Here is a 22,577-nt window from a genome sequence, read left to right as displayed (position 1 = left end):
ACTACTCACCTTCCCCACCCCCATGCATGTACAAGAGGATGCCTGCTGCGCTGAATCCATGCCTATGCACTATCTACCCACCTCTCTGCACCTGGCAGAAGAATCTCACCCACACTGAGTCCATGCCTGCGCAATACGCCACTGCCCAGCTGCATCCAGCACTGCCTGCCATGCTGTGACAGAACCTGCTCAGCTCACTGACTGTGCTGCACATGCACTGCACTGGCCTTGCTTGGGCAGTCCAGCTTCAGTCTGCAGCTACCATCTGATGCCGCCCCCTTTTGGGCTGAGCCAGTACTTGCATGTGATGCTGTCTGACACACAATGCCTGAACCTCTGCAGCTCACTGATCACATCATGCATGCGCAAGTCTTGCTTGGGCAACCTGATTCCAGCTGACAGCTGATGTCTGAGATCATTTCTGCTGCTTGGGACTCCCACCTCCATGCAGTCCATGCTGACAAATTCTCAACCAATGGCTCTACCCTGTATGATCTTTTTATCTTGTCAGCCATCAACAATGGCATGGTGCACCACATTAACATTACACTCAGCCCAATGGTTAGTCAGATGGTGAAGGCAGTCGTGGATGAGTTGTTACAAGCAGCCATTGTTTGTCCATCAGACAGCAACTGGGCCTCACCCATCTGCCTCCTCCCTAAGAAGAATGGCTCAGCCAGACTTTGTGGGGCTATTGTGCCTTGAATGCTTGCACCATCATGGACAACTAACTGGTCTGTAATATCCAAGACTCCACACACTATCTTGCCAGTCCTAAAGTGTTCAGTCCTATACAAAGATGACATTCACAAGACTGCCATAACCACATCTTAAATTGTTTGAGTTCCGTCTTGTGCCTTACAGACTAAAAAATGCTGCACAATCCTGGCAATGCTTTATAAATAGCCTGATTTTAAAATTTTCTTTTTATTATGCATATTTGGATGATATCCTCATTTTTTCATCAAACATGGCCTCACACTCTGCCCACCTTGAACAAGTTCTCAGCTCTCTCAAAACTAATGGTGTAGTGATCAACACTGACTAATGTCAACTCCATCAGGTGCAAGTCATCTTCATGATCCACATCGTTAATGCTTCTGGCATCCACCCAACTCCAGAGTGCACAGAGCTGATTCATAACCTACCACCAACATCTGACTACCACGAAATGTTCCCTCAGGACTGTTTGTTTCTATCGCCGTCACTTTTCCATGTCACCACCATGCATGTAACCTTAACACAGGCCCTCAAGGCAAAGATACAGTCACAGGAAGCTCACATGGATCAAGGACATGCAATGTGCCTTTCAAGTGATCATGGACAATCTGGTTCAGTCAATTCCAGAATCTCCCATGTCCACCACTATTGACACTAGAGATTTAGCAATAGGAGCCATTCTTCAGCAAGAGGTCAATGGCTCCAATCAACCCTTGTGGTTCTTCTGCCATAAGCTGACCAAGGCACAGTGCACGTGGTTGGCTTACAACCAAGAGCTACTGCCCCTTTATGAGGCAGTATTTCATAGAAGATATTGAAGAAGACCTCCTTGTCATTTAAATGGACCAAAGGCCCTACCTGATGCCTTTCATAGCCCACCTAAGGATGAGTGCCACCGCCATTACTATCAGCTCAAATACATTGTGCAATTCATAATGGAAGTCCATCATGTGAGAGGTGCAGATGATGTGCTCACTGACTACTAGTTGCACATCGGCACCATCTTGGTCATGATTGATTCTGACAAGCCCACACAGGCTCAGCAGGATGACCCTCAGCTTCAGGACTTCCTGAATGATGCCTCCTTCACCCTTATCATAGAGCCAAAGTTTATCCCCAGTTCAACAAGCCTTGTCCTCTGCAACACATCCCATGGATCCACATGCCAATTTGCCCCACATGAATTGCACAGAATTATTTTCAATCTGTTTCACAACCTTGCCAATCCTGGTTTGAGACCTACTACTCACCTTATAACTCTGAAATATGTTTAGCTCCATATTAAGTGAGACTATTAGTTATGGACAGGGGCTTGTGTACTGTGTCAGTGATGTAAAACCAACCGGCACACTCACCCCCCACTAGGTACCTTACAGGATTGTTTTCAACACATTCATGTGGATCTGGTTGGTTCCTTTGGAGCATCTGACAACTACTGCTACCTCTTCTCCATTGTTGACAGGGTAACACACTGTGGAGAAGCTACCCCCATCCAAGACATACTGCTGAAACAGTTTCCAAAGCTCTTGTGTATACCTGAATCATGCATTTTGGCTGCCCTGTCTCAATAACCAGGGGCAAGGTAGGCAAACAGACTCCTTGAAGTTTGCTGAACTCTGTAAACTATGTGACATTACTTGTTACTGAACCACCACCTACCACCCTCAAGCTAATGGGCTTGTCGACAGGTGCCGTCTCAATCTAAGGGTCGTTCTTATGTGCCATGGGGGTGGCTGGTCTGACCCACTGTCATGGTTGCTGCTCAGTATCTGCACAGTGCATAAACAAGACGTCAGTGCCTCACTAGCTGTGATTTTACATGGTGAGTCACTATCTCCCCCATGCACTTTTGTCTCTTCTGACCACCCACCTACACCAACCTTGCTTCCTGCCTTGGTTAACAGCATCTGGCATCACTCTGCCAACCTTAATGTTCCCCCAGCCTCCACCCTCCCCTGATATCCCTTGATAACATTGTGCTGTGTGACAATGCTGTCCACACTGTACTCAGCCCACATTCTCAGACCCATGTACAGTTCTCCAACATGGCCCCAACACTTCTTATAGTCTCCTTAATGACAAGCCAGTCACAGTCTCCATCAACTGACCAATATCTCATTGACGAGCCACCTGATACAGACTCTACCATCATGGTGGCTCCCCTCCCCCCCACCCCCCTCACTACCCCTATCCTTCTTCCCCTTGCGACTCTGTCTTTTCAGGCTCTACTCAGTGTCTGCTGCTTCTGCCTGGAGAAGCTTAGCCTCGTGGTTACAGACAACGAGCTGGTAGTTACAGGGATCCCCGCTGATAGCATGGACTCACCTGAGATCACAGTACATCATTTCCGGGAAGTTCTCATGTACCTGACAATGTCAGCCCTACAACTCTGCAGCTCATTTCACCAATAACGGCCACCGGGCCATCACCACTGTTTGCCTGCCCTCTCCGAGTAGTGAGTTCCTCAAGGACTAACCTGACACACATACACACAGCAGCAGATATGTCTTCCCCACCTCCCCTTTCCAAGCTCACCTGTGTGGTCTGCACCATTCAAGCACCTGCCAATTTCTGTAACTATCATATCTACACCCTGCACCAACCTTTCCAACATTTTGCCCTCCCACCTGGTCATCACCTAGACACCATGCTTTTCACTACTGGGGAGGGGAAGAGTGGGGCTCTGTGGAAATGTTAGCATTGCCAGAGAAAATGACTTGGAATCTTATTTGTGACACTTGGCAGTAGCAGCTCAGTTTGCTCTGTAACTCGAGTGTGTTATGTCATGTATCCCTGTATGTATCGAGTTTCTATTAAATAAAGTGTGATGTGAACTCCACATCACAGTGTCATCTACCATTCACTATCACTACATGGCCAAGTTCCACACTTAGTTATTATTTGAGTGACTTACAAGATGGCAAATTATGGTGCTTTTGAAAATCATATCTGTTCTGGTTTATTTTTTCTATAGCAGATTGTCAGGATTACTATTTTCCTGGGATTTCATGTTTTCAAATTTTAATGTAAAAAACATTCTTCTTAAAAAGATAAAAAACAAGAACTGATAGAAATTGCAGTGGCCTTAAAGTACTTTATTGTATTTAGTTCTTCTCCAAAAACCATGTATCACATATTTTCAAACTAATTCTTCACAAGAAAAAATTGTCTCAAAGAAGTCATGTTGTTTAAAGAGCTCAAATCTTGGTTCATTAAAATTTGACATTGAAATATTGAGTACTTGAAATGTCTATAATCATTCTACTTTCATTGTTACAGATTGAATGCCATCCTTATCTGAACCAGAAGAAGTTGATAGAGTTTTGCAAGCAGAGGGATATAGTAGTAACAGCCTACAGCCCTCTTGCCAATCCATCTATGACAATGCCAGGAGGGGGGTTACCTCTTTTGCAAAATCCAAAGCTGAAACTTCTTGCAGCCAAATACAAGAAGACAGTAGCCCAAGTTGTTCTTAGATATGTGGTAAGAAATAATGTCTCCAGAAGGAATTAAATATAATAATAAGAATTTACAAACATCATCTATATTTTGTTGCTGCCATTTACACTCAAAATCAAATAAGTGAAATGCCAACATCATCTATTCAGTATTCATTTTGTCTGTGGAAAGAGAGGTTCCCCTTATCTTATACTTGTTTGTTATTAGCATATCAATAATTTGATTGTTTATTCCCAACAAGCTGTCAGTTCTATATACGAGTATCAACTTATTCCTCACATTTCATTGATCACCATTTTGCTTAAATTTTGGACTGAAATACGTGGAAAAGTATTATTAACTGTAGTAAGAACACACAGATGAGATAATTCTCATGGCTACAAGCACAGTTTATAGTTATGCAAAAATAGGAAAATGATACAAATGCAACAGAGACATTGTAACGGTATGTTAACCATTTACATACATAAATAATAAGAAACAAACATTCAAGAGGTGGGATAGTCTTTCCAAAACAGTAATTAAAGTGCATAAATATAGTGGTCCAATGATGACATATCACATCAACTGTTCTGTTTCTTAGGGCAGTGACAAGGATCTAGTGAGGCTAGTACATAAAATAAAATCAAGGAGGAACTATGAAACTAGAGAGAAAAATCACTTATTTCCACATTTACTATGATCTTTGTCAGTGGTGCTGGCCCAGTGTAGTGCCTTCTTGACAAGAAACAATCTTGTAGAATAACACAACATTTACTTCAAAAATATTGCAACAACACAACTGTTATAGAATTCTTACACAAAGTCTATTTCTGTGTAGATGAAGGGTGGAACAGAGTGGGCATATTTTAATACCTCACATAAGCATTTGACCTGGCCAATCGTGCACTGCTCTCAGACAAACTGAAAGCATGCAATATCGGACACACATTGCTTGAGTTCCTGTCCTACCTTTTCTTTTTTTTCTTTTTCTTTCTTTTTTTTCAAGGAAATTATATATATATATATATATATATATATATATATATATATATATATATATATATATATATATATATATAATGCAAGACTCAATAATGAGATTTTCTTTTAACCTTATGTATAACATTGTAATGCCTATGTAATTACTTATACAAATTACACATCCCGGTTGTTTTATGGTGACAATGAGGAGGTAACACATGTTTCAGTACATGGGGCTAAGCTGTGACTAAAATATTTTAAAACCATTCAAAGCAAGAAAGTCATAGTTGAGGTGTATAAATAATGTATGTAGAATTTTTTATACAGATAAAAAAACTAATTGATGTAAACCTTTGATGGGAAAATGTTATGTGTAGAAAAATAAGCAGTAAATTATTCTTGCTTAGGCAGCTGTCCAGAATCATGTCTAATGCATCACTGAAACCAATATGCTATGTAATAATTTTCCCATTTACAAATTACTGGGTAGAACAGTAGGTTTGGACAGAATACAGGTGCTACATAATAGAGTTGTTCTGTGCATGCCAAAGTGATATTCCACCATTCATTCAGTCTATGCATGGCCTAGTCCATCATTATGCCACACCTACTCTTAACCCCATACTACATGGGTCATATCATGGTGGAAGACCTAGGTCTGATAAACCCACCTAGCACATTTTTCTCCTGTCCAGCCATAGGTAAATCTCAAACATGGCATATTTTATTAATTTATTTATTGGTCTGTTTCATCATTTTTGTACATACTTACAAACTGATATTGGACAAATCAATTTTTGTGAAATCATTAGATGAGACAACGTGAATTTATGTGAACATTATGAATTCTATATCAACTAAAACATCAAGAAGTTTACATACATAAAACTGCGAGCAAATGTATTCACACAGGTTAATGTCTTCATGCTCTTCACAAGAACTTATATCAGTTTTCTAGTTAAAAAAAGCAACAGGATTTTTACATCATTGTGTTGATTATAGCTTACAATTTTTTTTTTGTAAAAGGGAACAAATTTACATTAAATCATGACACTTTTCTTATGAGTTAACAACAATTACTCTAAATAATTGTAAAAGCAGAGTAATACTTTCAGTTTTTGTGGGGTCTTCATGATTTGTTTACAGCTTTTGAATTTGTACAAATGGAACAAATTTAAAGATTAGAAAATATTTACAATTTATATGACATTCACTAACACTGATTATGTTACTGAAGTATGCTACAGGAACTGGTCCAGATTTTAGAAAGCAGTTAGCTGCTATATAGTATAAGACTGTACATATTCATCAACACTATAATATGGTTATTTAAAAGATACAATTTTAGAACCATTTTAAAATTCCTTAAATTTTTGTGTATCTTAATGTGGTGTGGTAACTTATTGTAAACTTTTTTCTCTGCTAATAGGGACTCATTCTGTCTAAGTTTTGTTTTTGGATATTCACTATGCAGTTCTATTTTCTGTCATGTAGGTATTGTACTTATGAACTGTTTCATTTTTTGTACTATTTGGTCTTTTGTGACCATTATTTTTTTTAACAAAACATGTAACTTCCAATGTATATAGAAGGTAGTGGAAGAATTTGTAGGTTCTTAAATAGTGGCCTGCATGATCTTCTAGTAGTTGCATTTCCTATGGTCCTTATAATTCTTTTTTGGGCAATAAAGCAACTTCTGCTGGCAGGTGAGTTGCCCCAAAAAATTATGCCATATCTCAACACCTGTGTGTAATGTATATTTTTTATCATTTGTTGTGTCATGCAGCCAGTAAGAATTTTCATGGTACTTAATTTCTTATTGATGAAGCTTACATGTTTGCCCAACTTTAGGTTTTCTTGGATCCATATTCCAAGAAATTTAGTGTTGCTTACAGTTCCTAATTTTTTACCAGATAACATTATGACAGGGCTTGTGGGGTGTATTCTTTGTGTTTTATGTAGACGCATAGTCACTGCCTTTTCTGCGTTTATGGTAAGACTGTTTCTGGAGAACCTATCAGTTATGTGTAACATGGATACTTTGATTTCATTCTCTAGTTCATCTACAGTCTTCCCTTTTTCAGATGTTGATGTCATTTGCAAATTTTATATGTGTCTGGGAAGAGTTTGTTGACTCTACATCATTTATAAACAGAAGGAACAAGATTGGACCTAGAGTGGAACCTTTGGGACACCAATTTGATGTTTTGTTTTCCTGACTGATACATATGTATGTTGTTTCCTTCTTGATATTTCCATTGCACTATTTGCTGTCTGTTGTTCAGGTATGATTGCATCAATATGTGTCCCAGGTCACTGACACCTACATGTTCCAATTTTGAGAATAGTAGTTTATGGTTAATGACATCAAAAGCATTGATGACATCAAGAAATACAGCAGATAAGTGTTGATCATGGTCTGCTGAGGTCAGGATCAAAGATGGCAGTTTCTGTGAACCTACATTTATGGAAACCGTGCTGTGATTTTGAGAAGTTATTTTCTTCTATAAAATGAATCAGCCCCCTATAAAATATTTTTTCTAGTAAAGGGTGTCCCAAAAAGAATGATCCAATTTTAAATAGAATTATTTATTAGGAAGAAGGGCTTAACACCAACAAATTGCATACTAAATTACTCTGATAAGACAGAAGTTTATAAAAATCCATCATAAATGTTCAATATATGAAGATGGTATCTGTTCCCAAAAGAACAGATACCATTGATGAGCATGCAGCTTCTATAGAATGAAATGATAATTAAATCAAAACCCTTTCCTGCTGACAGGTGTTGTTGATATACATCAATGGGGACAGCTGAAAATTTGTGCCCCAACCGGGACTCGAACCCGGGATCTCCTACTTACCTTGCATACGCTCTGTCTATCTGAGCCACCGAGGGCACAGAGGATAGTGCGACTGCAGGGACTTATCCCTTGCACACCTCCCGTGAGACCCACATTTGCAACTGTCCACAACCTACATTTGTAGTGTTCCTAAGAGATATTTGCCCATTCACTCATTACTCACACCAGACTAAGCTGATGAGTCCCTTAAGATTTCAGGCAAAGTGTGCGCATTCGCATGCCTTTAACTATATGATGAATGGTATCTGTTCCCAAAAGAACAGATACCATTGATGACCATACAGCTTCTCTAGAATGAAATGATAATTAAGTATAAACCCTTAACTGCTGACAGATGTTTTTGATGTACATCAATGGGGACAGCTGAAAATGTGTATCCTGACCGGGACTTGAACCCGGGATCTCCTGCTTACATGGCAGACACTCTATCCATCTGAACCACCGAGGGCACAGAGGATAGTGCGACTGCAGGGACACATATTTTCAACTGTCCCCATTGATGTATATCAACAACATCTGTTAGCAGCTAAGGGTTTCGATTTAATTATCATTTCATTCTAGAGAAGCTGCATGGACATCAATGGAATCTGTTCTTTCGGGAACAGATACCATCTTCATATAGTTAAAGGCTATGTGGTCATTGACCTTCTTCTTTGTGAATGCACACACTTAGCCTGAACTCTTACGGGACTCGTCAGCTTAGTCTGGCACAAGTATTTAGTGAATGGGCAAATATCTATTAGGAACACTACAAATGTAGGTTGTGGACAGTTGGGAATGTGGGTCTCATGGTAGGTGTGCAAGGGATAAGTCCCTGCAGTTGCACTAACCTCTGTGCCATCGGTGGCTCAGATGGAGAGAGCGTCTACCATGTAAGCAGCAGATCCCGGGTTCAAGTGCCAGTTGAGGCACAAATTTTCAGCTGTCCCCATTGATGTATATCAACAACATCTTTTGGCAGGTAAGAGTTTCGATTTAATTATCAATGTTCAATATGTCCGCCATTGGCTGCACGGACGACATCTAACCAATAGCTGAATTCATCCCAAACTGAACTTAAGGTGTCTTCTGTCACTGTAGCTACAGCAGCTGGTATTCTGATTTTTAGTTCATCAATGCCACAAGGTAAGGGAGGAACGTAAACACATTGTTTAAAATATCCCCACTGGAAGAAATCACGTGGTGTTAAGTCTGGGGGCCTAGGAGGCCAAGAGTTGTCTCGCAGTCCTGTATGCCCTATCTAACATTGTGACACGTTAGTATTCAGGGAACTGCGCATGTTGTTGTGCCAGTGTGGTGATGCTCCATCTTGCTGATAGGTGAAATTGTCAGAGTCACGATAGGTAGACTTGCAGGGGCTCCGCTCAAACGCTTGTTGGATTTGTTCCACTGTTTGTTCAGGAACGCTGGCCAGCCAGGACTTTTGCCTTTACAGAGGCACCCTGTTTCTTCAAACTGTTTACACCACCATCAAATGTTCTTTGGTGATAGTGGTTTAGTTCAAAACCGAATATGAAATGCCCACTGAACTGCGATCACTAACTGAGTATGACTAAATTCAATAACACAATATGCCTTCTATACATGGACGCCATATTACATGAGACTGGCCACACGCTCCAGGTCAGTGCTCATAGTGACATCTAGCAGACTTTTCCTGAAACTCTAGACCATGCCAATTACATCTAATGCTGTTTCAGTTACCTAATGACATTTGTCTCAATATTATTACAAGTTAAAATCAGGTTATTCTTTTTGGGACACACTGTATTTAAGAATAGCCAGATGCTACAGAGATTGGTCTGTAATTTTTTGCCTCTGTTCTGTGGCCCTTTCTAAACAGATGCCTCACTTTCGCTATTTTTAACTTTTCAGAAACCTAGAAGCCAGTGAGGATTTACAAACACCTGCAAAGCGGTTTGCTATTACTGCTGAACATTTCTTTAAAATACAATCATTGATGTTATCAATGCCAGATGAGAATTTTGATTTTAGGCCTCTAATTACATTTGATACTTCTTTTTCATCTGATGGATATAAAAAAAGACTGTCCTACCATTTGGTGGGTGCATTTTGATAACATTTTCTTCTACTTGTGTAAAGTAAGAGTTAAATTTTGTTTGCATTTTTTTGGGTCTGATATTTTGGTTGAGTTTTCCAGTAGGTCAATATTGTGGTGTTCATCACATTTTTTTCCTGTTTCATTTCTTACTATGTCCCACACAGTCTTCATTTTGTTTGTGGTATTGGCACTGGATTCTCATTTGTCAGTTCCTTAATGTCTTTATCTAGGATATGCTTATATCTCCTAAAATAAGCATCAAAATCTGGTGTTTTTTATTTGTTTTGATACTTCATATAGAAATCTCTTTTTCTTAAGTGATATCAGTATGCCTGGTAAGAGCCCATAACTTTTATTGTTTTCTGTAGTATCTTCTTTCTTTTTTTTTTTTTTTGGGGGGGGGGGGGGGGGGCATAGTTCAAAGTAATAGCAGAATATGTTTCTGAAAGCATCAAACTTTTCATTTGTGCATGCAATGTTGTAAACTTCTTCCCATTCTTCCCTGGTTAGGAAATACAGAAAGGAGTTTACATTTTGTTCACTGTAGCTCTTAACAACAGCTGAAACAGACTGTTTTGAAAGTTGACAATGATTTTTTAGTTCTACAGAAATTATTTGAGTGTTTTGATCCCCCACGCCTGCATTGAAAGTTGGTGAGTTGTATTTACATGGTGGATTTGTAAATATTGCATCGATTGTTGACACCGTTGTTGCTATTAATGGTGTTGCTGCTTCTATTTTAGGTTTTAGATTAAAAGTTAAAAAAAGGTTCAAAAGATCAATTTTGTGTTTTGATTCTTTCAGAAAGTAAATATTACAATCTCCACATATAATGGGCTTTTTGCACCTTTTTGTTAAGATGTGCAGGTATGATTCCAAACTTGCTATAAGGGTAATATGTTGCCCATTGGAGCCCTATACCAGCAAATAATAGCTACATTTTCAGCTACTAATTCAACTCCAGATTTCTCTAAAACTCTTTCTTTAGGTATATCTTTCAGGAAATGAATAGGTGCAAATTTTATACAACTTTTTATTTACATACAGCTTCCACCACAGATATGTATAGTTCTACAGAAATGGCTACCTAAAACAAGATTTTGCAGGCTTAACATTTTCAGTTTTTCCTCTTCAAGTCAATGTTCTGTTATGCAAAGAACAGTAACAAATTTTAGTTCAGTCTCTAGAAGAACTAAAAGTTCAGCCACTTTATTTGTCAGTGACTGCACATTTTGTTGAAGCATCAAGAAATTTGCAAATAATTTTAGGATTTGAGACTTACTTGTTACATAGTGTGGTGATTTTGCTTCTCCATTGTTCCTTTTCAGATCACAGGATGTGCCATGACCATTTATCTTGTTTGCTTTCCCTTCTGTCTGCCTCTGACTAAAAAATAATTTGAATGGGTAGGCGGTACTGTTTTCCACCTGTGCACAGTATTTGGCACTGTTTCGTCTGTTCTGTGCACCTTCTCTCCTTTTGCTGGTGTTGCTTTAGATGTTATTGAAACTGTAGCTTTTGTAGTTATTGTTGGTGTCTGCTCTGATGTTCCTGATTTTGATGGCAGCTCAGCTGTTTCTGTTGAGACTGAGGCAGATGTTTCTTCTGTTATTACAGTTTGTGTAGGCTTCACCGTTTCATTTGGAATTACTGCTTCTGCTGTTTTTGTTTCTGTGGTCACTTCATCTGAGGCTGCTTTTTCTATACCATTGCTTTTTGGTTACTTCACTGGGATGGCAGGTTTGCACAGACTGTTTTCTTGCCAGCTGTATTTTTCTAATGGTTGGGTGATTTTTCCGCTGAGTAATTTTTTGCCACTTCTGTTCACATGCAATCCATGTTCAGTATAATTCCACCTTCGCAGAAAGTCCACACTAAGAAAATGGGCATTTGTGCACATGTTACAGATCTTGTGAAACAGCCTGTTTGCCTTTTTAATTTCAGAATTAACACAGGAATTAGGCATGAGATCATGTCTGTGTGGTATTCCTGCTACAATAATGATTTTCTTACTTGCATAGTGAGTAAACTGCTTTAGATTGTGGATTTCAATCAACAGTTCATTTCTGTAAATATCATTTGCACCCCTAAACAACACAATATTTCTGTTTTTGCTGTCTGAACTGCCCTGCTTGATGTTTTTGGTAACTTCATGCATGTGGACATAAGGTTTAACATATTCACATGCTTTCACATTGAAATCAATTTGTAAGATTTCTGCAAGATTGCATGCATAACTGTCCAGATGAACAGCCATTTCTGTAGGTTTACCATATTGTTGTGATATCTTATCTGTGTCTACAATTTTCCACTGAGCAGAATTCTTCACTTCACACTTTGCAATTGTTTTAGTGTTTGCACCTGGTTCACTTGAATTGGTCACAACACTATCACACTCTGACTTTGAAGGAGCCTTAAAGTAATATTTATCCACTACACTTATCTTCCTCTCACAGTTTTCTAGTTTTTCCATTTTCTGTTTGCATCTTTTTAACTTTATTTCCATCCACTTCTCTGTCAGAGTCGAACTGTTGTGGTCTTCAGTCCTGAGACTGGTTTGATGCAGCTCTCCATGCTACTCTATCCTGTGCAAGCTTTTTCATCTCCCAGTACCTACTGCAACCTACATCCTTCTGAATCTGCTTAGTGTATTCATCTCTTGGTCTCCCTCTACGATTTTTACCCTCCACGCTGCCCTCCAATACTAAATTGGTGATCCCTTGATGCCTCAGAACATGTCCTACCAACCAATCCCTTCTTCTGGTCAAGTTGTGCCACAAACTTCTCTTCTCCCCAATCCTATTCAATACTTCCTCATTAGTTATGTGATCTACCCATCTAATCTTCAGCATTCTTCTGTAGCACCACATTTCGAAAGCTTCTATTCTCTTCTTGTCCAAACTATTTATCGTCCATGTTTCACTTCCATACATGGCTACACTCCATACGAATACTTTCAGAAATGACTTCCTGACACTTAAATCAATACTGGATGTTAACAAATTTCTCTTCTTCAGAAACGCTTTCCTTGCCATTGCCAGCCTACATTTTATATCCTCTCTACTTCGACCATCATCAGTTATTTTGCTCCCCAAATAGCAAAACTCCTTTACTACTTTAAGTGGCTCATTTCCTAATCTAATTCCCTCAGCATCACCCGACTTAATTAGACTACATTCCATTCGAATTATCATGACACAATTTTGAAGAGTTGAGTTCACTATTTTCTTTTTGCAGTTTTGTGATATCCATCTTTAGTACACTGATAATAAACTGTAAACTGGACATATGATCATTCAGATTTGCAATTGTGTGTTTACGATTAGCACACTGTATCTTTCAATGCTAAAATTTACATTTCTTTGTGGAGCCACATGCCAAATTTTCATGCTATCTGCCATCTTGCTTCTGTCATATATCAGTCTTAGTCCACAGCATTTAACATGGCAATGATTACCAAGTAGCAGACTACCCAAATGAGTGTCCAGGGTCAAACTGTGGCCAAGAGGAAAGTGGATCATCTAGTGGTAGAACACATTGCTGAGTAGAACATATTCGAGTTCAATAGTTGCTTCATGACTTGAGAGTCTTCTGAATCTCTCCCTGCCACACCAACTTCTTTGAATTACATAGATAGGAACTGTCTCTGCAAAACATCCATCTGTCCCAATAATGCTCCTGGCCTCAATCTCTGCTAACTCCTGCCCCTCACATGCTTCCACTCTTGCCCCATGACCTTAATTACCCTCACCCTGCACTCACACTGGCGGCTCTACAGTCCCCATCTTCCTCTGTTTTATTTCTTCCTAGCAATCCACTCTTTCATGTCATCATCTCCTGCACCTGAATTCCACTGCTGGCAGTCAGAATGAGCTTACCAGTGCACCAATCCTATTCACTGCACCTGCCATCTCTCCCTTCCAGCTATTAACCACCCTTCACCAAAGCCCCCTCCCAGGGCCCACCTTCTCTCTCCCCTCACCCATACCACTCTAACTATCCCATTACCCCATTTGAGCTGCAATGCAACCACAACATAGCCAGATGGGACACTGGAGTCATACAAATGTTTGTCAAAGTTATCTGTTTTGTTTACCTGCCTTTCAGTGACTCTACAACTCAAGTATTTGGCGAAATGTGTGAGGAGAGTTTTGTCAAGTAAAGGTAGAGTAGGAAGATGGAGTAAAAGAATATAAGAAAGTCAAGAAAATTTTAAAAATATGTAACACTATCGATGAGTCCTGTGTGGCAGTTACATGTATTATTATTTTACAGAGTGGACTGGTAATATTCCCTTTATGTCCAAGCACTATGATAGGGAACCATTTGGGGAATCTGATAATGAGACATCAAAGATTGTTTATAAAGTATGTCTCATTCTTATCTTTATGTGCCATTCACAGAGATAATATGAAAGTTAAAAACTGAGATACATAGTATTTTTTTCCCAAAATAATATTTATTTTATTGTTTGTTGTGAACTGGTTTTCGTCTTTCTGGTCCATCATCAGATAACAGAAGACTAAAAAAAGGCATTCCACACAATAGTGAAATTTTGAAGCTGTACAAAGGTTGTTTCTACAAAGCTATGTTACATTTTATGACTATATGTTTATAAAAAAACACATGTGTAATGAAATTTACAAAGAAATCCTGCACAAATAAATATTAAATTACTTTACACTTGAAGATTCAAAGTACAAGAATCTACAAGCCAAAAATAGTACTCAAGTAAGTACTGACACAGACTAGTATGTTATATGGACAAAAAAATGGTGATCATGGTGAACAGGCAACAAAGGGAGGGTGGGGGTTTTGGGGAGAGAGAAATCACTCAACAAAATGTGGTTGGAGGACAGTTACAATATTTCCATCAAGCATATTATTGTATGGTGAGAAAAACATTAACTGGCTGCTGCTGTGATCTGTGCCGTGAGTGTGAATGATGGAAGTGTATTTGATTATTAAGGATTTAGTCAGGATTCTGTGACTGGTGTTCACTGATAGCCAGATGTCAATATTCTGCCTTTAGCTCCTCCATGGAAACATTACATTTAATATCAGAAGAATGCTGTTCACTCAGAGCATGTTCAGCAAACATGGAATCTTTCTTTTTCAGTCTCCAACTCTTTGCATGTTCAGTTAGCCTCATAGTTACAGAATGATTGAAAAGAAAGAACAAATTTCAGTTGTTTATTACAGACAAACTATGAAAAATAGAAACACATAACATATGTCACTGGAAAGAGGGAGGTTCAAAGTTTTACATTCACACAGATTCTGCTCCATATACCTAGCATGAACACCATTCATTGCTTGAGAAACATTGAAATGGAATTTCATGTGTGGAATTTCATTCCACACAAGAATCAACAAATTCCTGTTAACTAATCAACAGCTTCAACAGTTCAATTTCTCAGCTCTTGAAGAGTAGCTGCCATAGCTGGGATAGAGAAAAATCACAATGTTTGAGGTCTGGTGATCTGGGAGGCCAAAAGCAATGAACAAGATCTTGTTGTCCACCTCTTCCAATCCATGTTGCTACAAACAAACAACAACAACAACACAGCTGCGTCAAAACTTTGAACCTTCATCTAACCAGTGACATGTGCAATGTGTTTCTATCTTTTATAGCTTGTAAGTAAGAAACAATTGAAATCTGTTCTTTCTTTTTGAATCACCCTGTATAGCACTCTCTTGTTGAGCAACATATAGTTTGCCACAAAAATTATAACAAATTTTATATATTCCACTCCACTCTGAAGGTGTAATCTTGCTTTTACTGTTGAATGTTGGCAACAGTATTACTAATATAAAAAACTGGTTATATTTCCTGGATTTTAGTTTGCTGGCAAGTATGTGTGAAGTCTTATCTACATTTAGCATGGGGGCCTATTTGTTGTCAGGATGATTTAGTGCCTTCTGGAGAGTGCACAGAAGTACTATTATCTTCTCTCTCTTCCCTCTAACAAGTATGTTATCAACTGGTATAGGACTATAACCATTACTTTACACAATTTATTTGGTTATTTCTTTTAATTTAATCCTTAATGGTCAAATACAGTCCCATTATTCATCCTTGCTAAAGTAGCAGCAGCCAGTTAATGTGTTTCTCATTCTAAGACAATATCCTTATCATAAATAGTATGAATGTTCTCCACTCACATTCCACTGACCCCCCCCCCCCCCCCCCTGTCTTTCCCAATCTACCCACCCATTTTTGTCTGTTCATACATTCACCATTTATTTTGTACATATAACATACCAGTCTGTGCCAGTACTCATAAGTGTACTATTTTTGGCCTGTACATTATTATATTTTTAATATTTGAGTATAAGATAATCTGAGACTTACTTTTTATAATTTCTCTGTGAATTTATCTGATTGCAATTCATTTACCAATATAAAGTCACTGAAGGTCACATATTTTTGGAAAAAACAATCTTTGAACAGTTATAAGTGTTCACTGATAATTTATGGTTTACCCATTTAGTCTTGTCTTATGATGGCCTAGGAAGCTGGATGCTAGTTCACAACAAATTATAAAACAAATATTATTGTGGAACATTAGTGCTGTGTATTTCAGCTTCTAACATGTTTATGTTCCTCCAAGTACTGATAGACCATTCCGTAAAACAAATATTAAAGCCTAAACAGCTAGTGCAGTTAAAATCTTCTGGGTTATTAGGCCGCATCATGTTTCTTCTTCAGAAGAAGATTTTAACTTTTGTGACAACGGCCACAAAAGCCTGCAGACTTACATAAAGAGCTAGTGTCATTTTACAGCTACATCATACATATTGCTTTATAAGTGGACTGTGCCTAAATGTCTTCTAATTTTCTTCTGTTGTTTCCTGACAAGAGGAGGCCATGACGTTTGGAATGCGGATTTACTGCAAACTTCGTACACTCTTAGTACTCCATGAGGACAACAAAATGTGTAAGCAGTAGCGCGTACTTTTCAAGCATTATTGAGAAAATCGTAAGATAACTTTGGTCGTCAAATATACACTGCTGGCCACCGTAAATGCAACACCCTGAAGGAAGCATCCGAATCAAGTGAAATTTACACCATGGGTTTGCAGCGATGAGATATGCAACTGATTAGAATTTTAGCGCAGATGCACATCACGCGTGCCTGTGGCACCACCTCATAGTGCCATTTAAGGTTTGGCGATTTCGACGAGTGTACGTTCGGCACGTGTGTTTACCTTGTGGTTGTTTCACAAGACGATCAGTTATGCCTCGTAGACAACAGTGAGCATCGTTTGATCAAGTATCCGAGTTCGACAGAGGAAGGATAGTGGCTTACCGAGATTGTGGATTATCATACATAGAAATCGCTAGTCGTGTTGGACGAAACCAAACAACTGTAATGCAGATATGTGACCGTTGGATCCATGAGGGTACGACGGGCCGACGTGGTCGATCGCATTCACCTCGGTGCACCACTGCACGTGCTGATAGGCAAATCGTGTGCATGGCAGTGACAGATCGCTCAGTGACATCCCGAACCATAGCACAGCACATTGCGTCTGTAACGCATCATCCAGTGTCTGCGTGTACCATTCGACGCCGTTTACAGCAGAGTGGTCTGTCCGCAAGACGTCCATTGCTTCGTCGACCATTGACGCAGAACCACAGACGTCTCCGTCGCCAATGGTGTGATGACAGATGGATGTGGACGGCAGAATGGAATGGCGTTGTCTTTGCTGACGAGGCACGCTTCTGTCTGCAGCATCACGATGGTCGGATTCGAGTGTGGAGACACCGTGGAGAGAGGATGCTGGACAGCTGCATTATGCACCACCACACTGGTCTTGCACCGGGTATTATGGTATGGGGCGGTATTGGGTATTACTCTCGCACGCCTCTAGTACGCATTGCCGGTACTTTAAATAGCCGGCGCTACATATCCGAGGTGCTGGAGCCAGTTGTCCTTCCTTACCTTCAGGGCTCGGCCACAGCCATATTTCAACAGGATAATGCGCGACCACACGTGGCACGCATTGTCCAAAGGTTCTTCGTCAATAACCAGATTGAAGTGCTTCCCTGGCCAGCTCGCTCTCCGGATCTTTCGCCGACAGGAAACATGTGGTCCATGGTTGCTCAACGAGTGGCCCAGATTACATCCCCAGCCGCCACACCAGATGATCTTTGGCAACGTGTGGAAGCTGCTTGGGCTGCTGTACCCCAGGAGCACATCCAACGTCTCTTTGACTCAATGCCGAGAGGTGTGGCAGCAGTGATCTACAACAATGGCGGCTACTCTGGCTACTGATTCTGGCAGGAACCACATGTCACAGACGTCTGTAAACGTAATCATTTGATACTTGGTCAACATGTTATCTACAAAATAAATTTTGTTGTGCTACCTCTTGTCTTTCTTGGTGTTGCATATACGGTGACCAGCAGTGTATATCTGTGCGTGGCCATTTTTACCATGAAGCGGCTGCAGCGGAGTTGCTGGCAAGGTAACTCAGCATGTTCGGTCAGAGCGTTAGCTACCCTTTCAAATAAAAAAAGTGAGTGAACCGATCAACGAACAAACTGAGCGGGTGTCATCAGACATCCACCCTGAACAAATTCAACAAACAATATAGAACAAAATGTTTCTTTTTTTTTTTAAAAAAAAAGGTTGGCGTTCAAGCTGTTGGATCGCTGGATCGAGTTTTGTTCATCAGTTTTTTTTTTTAATTTTCAACACAGTCATTTTCTTTACTATTAATATTACAATTTATATAATGGGGAAAATACGTGTAATTGGGTGAACTTTTATTAAATTTACAATGTTATTTGGCAGTCTACCAATTTTTATTGTCACAAATAATGTAATATTCATAACTATCGACTAGTAAACGACCAAACACTTAAAGTGATCCTGAAAATGTATGCTTGTCTGTGATTTGAGAAATACCTTATACCTGGAAGGACCCCAAAATGACTTGTTACCTCCAAGTTTTGACCGGCACAGACGGTTTTCGAAAGTTGTACAATTAATTGTCACTTTCGACATTACGAGTGCAAGTTACAGGATGGTATTTCTCATAAAAACTTGGAAAACAAAGTTAAATGACACCAGCTACATTGAATAAATGCTATGGTTCTGTATATGCAAGGTCTTTTGACGTTTTCCGGCGGAGGTTCGAGTCCTCCCTTGGGCATGTGTGTGTGTGTGTGTGTGTGTGTGTGTGTGTGTGTGTGAGACTGATGACCTTACCAGTTATGTCCCACAAGATTTCACACACATTTGAACATTTTTGACGTTTTCCGTGGAAAAACAAACCTCGTTAATATTTTCAAAAACCTCTCTTTCAGACGATTGGAAGCAAACCATGCATAACGCAATATTTCCTTAAAAATCGGCGCTGATAATTGGTTATGCAGTATCGAATGTATTTTAATAGCATCTTCCAAGAAGCAATTTCTTGTTCTCTTTTGATTAAATACGATCAGTTTTGAAGACATGAACAGGCATACATTTTCAGTATCATTTTATGCGTTTGGTCATTTACTAGTCGACAGGTCATCCAATTACACATATTTTTCCAATTAAATCAATTGTAATATAAATAGTAAAGAAAATGACTGTGTTGAAAATAAAAAAAAAAACTGACGAATGGAACTTGATCCAGCGGCTTAAACGCCAACATTTTTTTTTTTTTTTTTTTTTACAAAAAAAACACACACACATTTTGTTCTATACTGTTCACTGAATTTGTTCAGGGCAGATGTCAATGACACCCGTTAATAGTGTTTGTTGATCTGTTCACTCAGTTATTTTATTACAAAGGATAGTCAATACTCTGACTGAACATGCTGAGCTACTGTGCCGGCAGCTGCCTCATGGTAAAAATCACCACGCATAGATTTATGTTTGATGACCGAAATCGTTTTGCGATTTTCTCAGTTACACTTGAGAAGTACGCGCTACTGCTTACACATTTTGTTGTCCTCATGGTGTACTATGAGTGTACGAAGTTTACAGTAAATCCGCATTCCAAACATTGTGGCCTCCCTTTGTCGGTGTCAAACACGGAATTCTCTTCAGTTATTTTCTCATTTCTGTTTCTTTTAATACCATCAACTAATGTCTATGATTGGCATTTACATATTTATGTTAACGAAATCCGTAATGATATTATCAATATTTTACAAACAAGCCAATGGAGATGAAAATATAAAAGATGAACAGAAGAAGAGTAAGGATAAAGTGAGCTTATCTAATGTGCTCTTTGTTTGAGCTGTTATGGAATAAAAGTAGAAGGAAATTAGTTGATAATAGTGTGAGAAACAGTATACTGTGATCTTTTTTGATCTCTGGTGCATGAGAGCTTCCAATCAATATTTCTTGGTCTCTGCAGTAGGAGTAACGTAACACTAATTGAATTTAATACTAGTTCATAGTACCATAAAATAGGAAGGTAAATATTTATTTCTGTATTTTGTTCCAGTTTCAGCTAGGAACTGTACCAATTCCAAAGTCCTTCACCAAGAAGAGGATTGAGGAAAATATCAATATCTTTGACTTTGAGCTCAGTGATGATGATGTATCAGACATCAATAAACTGAACAAAAACTACAGGGTTTTCCCACATGCTCAGTAAGTCTGCCTCATGAATTCATGTTAATTAGAAGTGAACTACACATCTATAATTACTTCATTCTGCACTTTGTGCAGACATTTTATTTCAAACAAAAAAAATGATTTTTCTTAAGTGAAATTCAAGGGATTATATCTAGACTAAAATATGGCAAACATTTGCATGTGTATAAGCCATTAATGGCTTTCAACAGGTTCAACTTGTTATAACATCAAGTTGAACACATATATTTCAAAACGACAACACATATAAGTCACTGAGCAAGTTGACAAAGCAAGACATGTGAACACGGTAACATTCAAATGAGCACTGAGTCCAAGTCTAGCGGCCACTGGCTGGCTGGCCGCTTAGGTGGCGTGGCTGCTGCATGGCTGACAGACAGCGCCGCATGTAGACGACATGCATAACTGCGCGACGGCACTTTCAATGATTGGCGAGTCACAACACTTTTCCCCCCTTTGAAATTTTTGCACTGGTTTTGATGGAGGTGGCCCATAGATTGCTAACCTCCATAGGCGTTGTTTGACTGGCTGTAAAGTCTCGAGGAGGAGGCTTGCTGTACGGACGGAAGTGTCCCCGATGATAACGAGTCAAGATGACAGGAGACGTAGGGGTCGAATCTGCTGGGGCCCCATGCACCAATCTGCCCATTGCGGCAAGTCCAGTTGATATAACAGGAGACATGGGCGATGTGTCGGCGCCCGTAGGAGAAGGAGGCGAGTAGCTTGGCTCCGACAGATGATGGTCATCCGGTTCCTGCATGGGCATGTCTCCTGGTGGCGTCTGTTCTTGTACTGGCACCGAGATGACAGTGAGAGGACTGTGTTGTGAGTAATGAGAGATGCCAAGATCCCGAGCATCAGGTAGAGCCGAAGGTGGTGTAGCGGCATTCGGAACAGGCATTGCCAGCACACGAGGCCGAAGCTGGTCCGAATGACGCACTGCAACACCCATGTCTGTCTGGATTTCATACAGGCATCGGCCACGGTGTCTTAAGATGTGGCCCAGACTCCATTTTGGCCGCCTGCCATATCCCCGTACTCAGACGAGGTCATCGGCGGTGAACCGGCCAAGCGAAGGCACCCACGGCTGTGAGGTGGAAGGCCGCAGATGATGAAGTAGCGTGCGGGGCTGTCGGCCATGTAAGAGCTCAGCCAGGCTGTGGTCGCCCATGGGGGTGAAACGGTAAGAAGCCAGAAACTGGAGAAGCGCATCATCAGCAACAGATGAAGTCAGGAGCTTCCATATCTGAGCCTTAAATGTGCGGACCAGTCATTCAGGCTCACCGTTTGACTGTGGATGGAAGGGAGGGGCCATGACATGCATGACGCTGTGACGGGCACAAAAATTCTCAAATTCGGAAGAGGCAAATTGCGGACCATTATCAGTAACAAGAGTAGAGGGAAGGCTTTCCAAAGAAAAAATGCGGCTGAGAGCACTTGTGGTTGCCGTGGTGGTAGGCGATGTGCAACAGACAATGAAAGGAAAGTTAGAGTAGCTGTCAGTTACAAGGAGCCAATAAGTACCTAAAAAAGGTCCCGCGAAGTCAGCATGAGTGTGCTCCCAGGGCATCTCAGGCAATGGCCACAGTGACAAAGATGACTTGGGGGCAGTGACCTGTGGTGCACAAGGGCCGCAGGCAGCGACCATGTGTGCTATTTCAGAGTTGATGCCAGGCCAGTACACATGACGGCGTGCCAGAGATTTTGTGTGAGAGACACCCCAGTGCCCTTGGTGAAGGAGGCGCAAGACCGAAGCACGCAAAGACGCAGGTACCACAACACGCGGCGAAGCATTGTCGGTGGAAAGGAGAATAACACCATCCCAAGCCGTGAGGCGGTAGCGCAAAGCGTAGTAGTTCCGCAACGGGTCAGAAGTCTTAGTGGATGGACAATCTGGCCAAC

General features: G+C 40.1%; 1 protein-coding gene across 1 annotated transcript in view; it reads left to right on the top strand.

The window, feature by feature from the left end:
* Positions 1 to 22,577, top strand: part of LOC124711796 (aldo-keto reductase family 1 member B1-like) — an 89,972-nt gene that overhangs the window by 56,916 nt on the left and 10,479 nt on the right. The window contains exons 5-6 of the mRNA XM_047242018.1: positions 4,000 to 4,203; positions 20,524 to 20,672. Of these exons, the coding sequence (XP_047097974.1) occupies positions 4,000 to 4,203; positions 20,524 to 20,672 (353 nt within the window). The remainder of the gene's footprint in view (positions 1 to 3,999; positions 4,204 to 20,523; positions 20,673 to 22,577) is intronic.

The sequence above is a fragment of the Schistocerca piceifrons genome, chromosome 8 (genome assembly GCF_021461385.2).
Source record: "Schistocerca piceifrons isolate TAMUIC-IGC-003096 chromosome 8, iqSchPice1.1, whole genome shotgun sequence".
Lineage (NCBI taxonomy): Eukaryota > Metazoa > Arthropoda > Insecta > Orthoptera > Acrididae > Schistocerca > Schistocerca piceifrons.
This window is presented reverse-complemented; position numbering and strand designations above follow the sequence as displayed.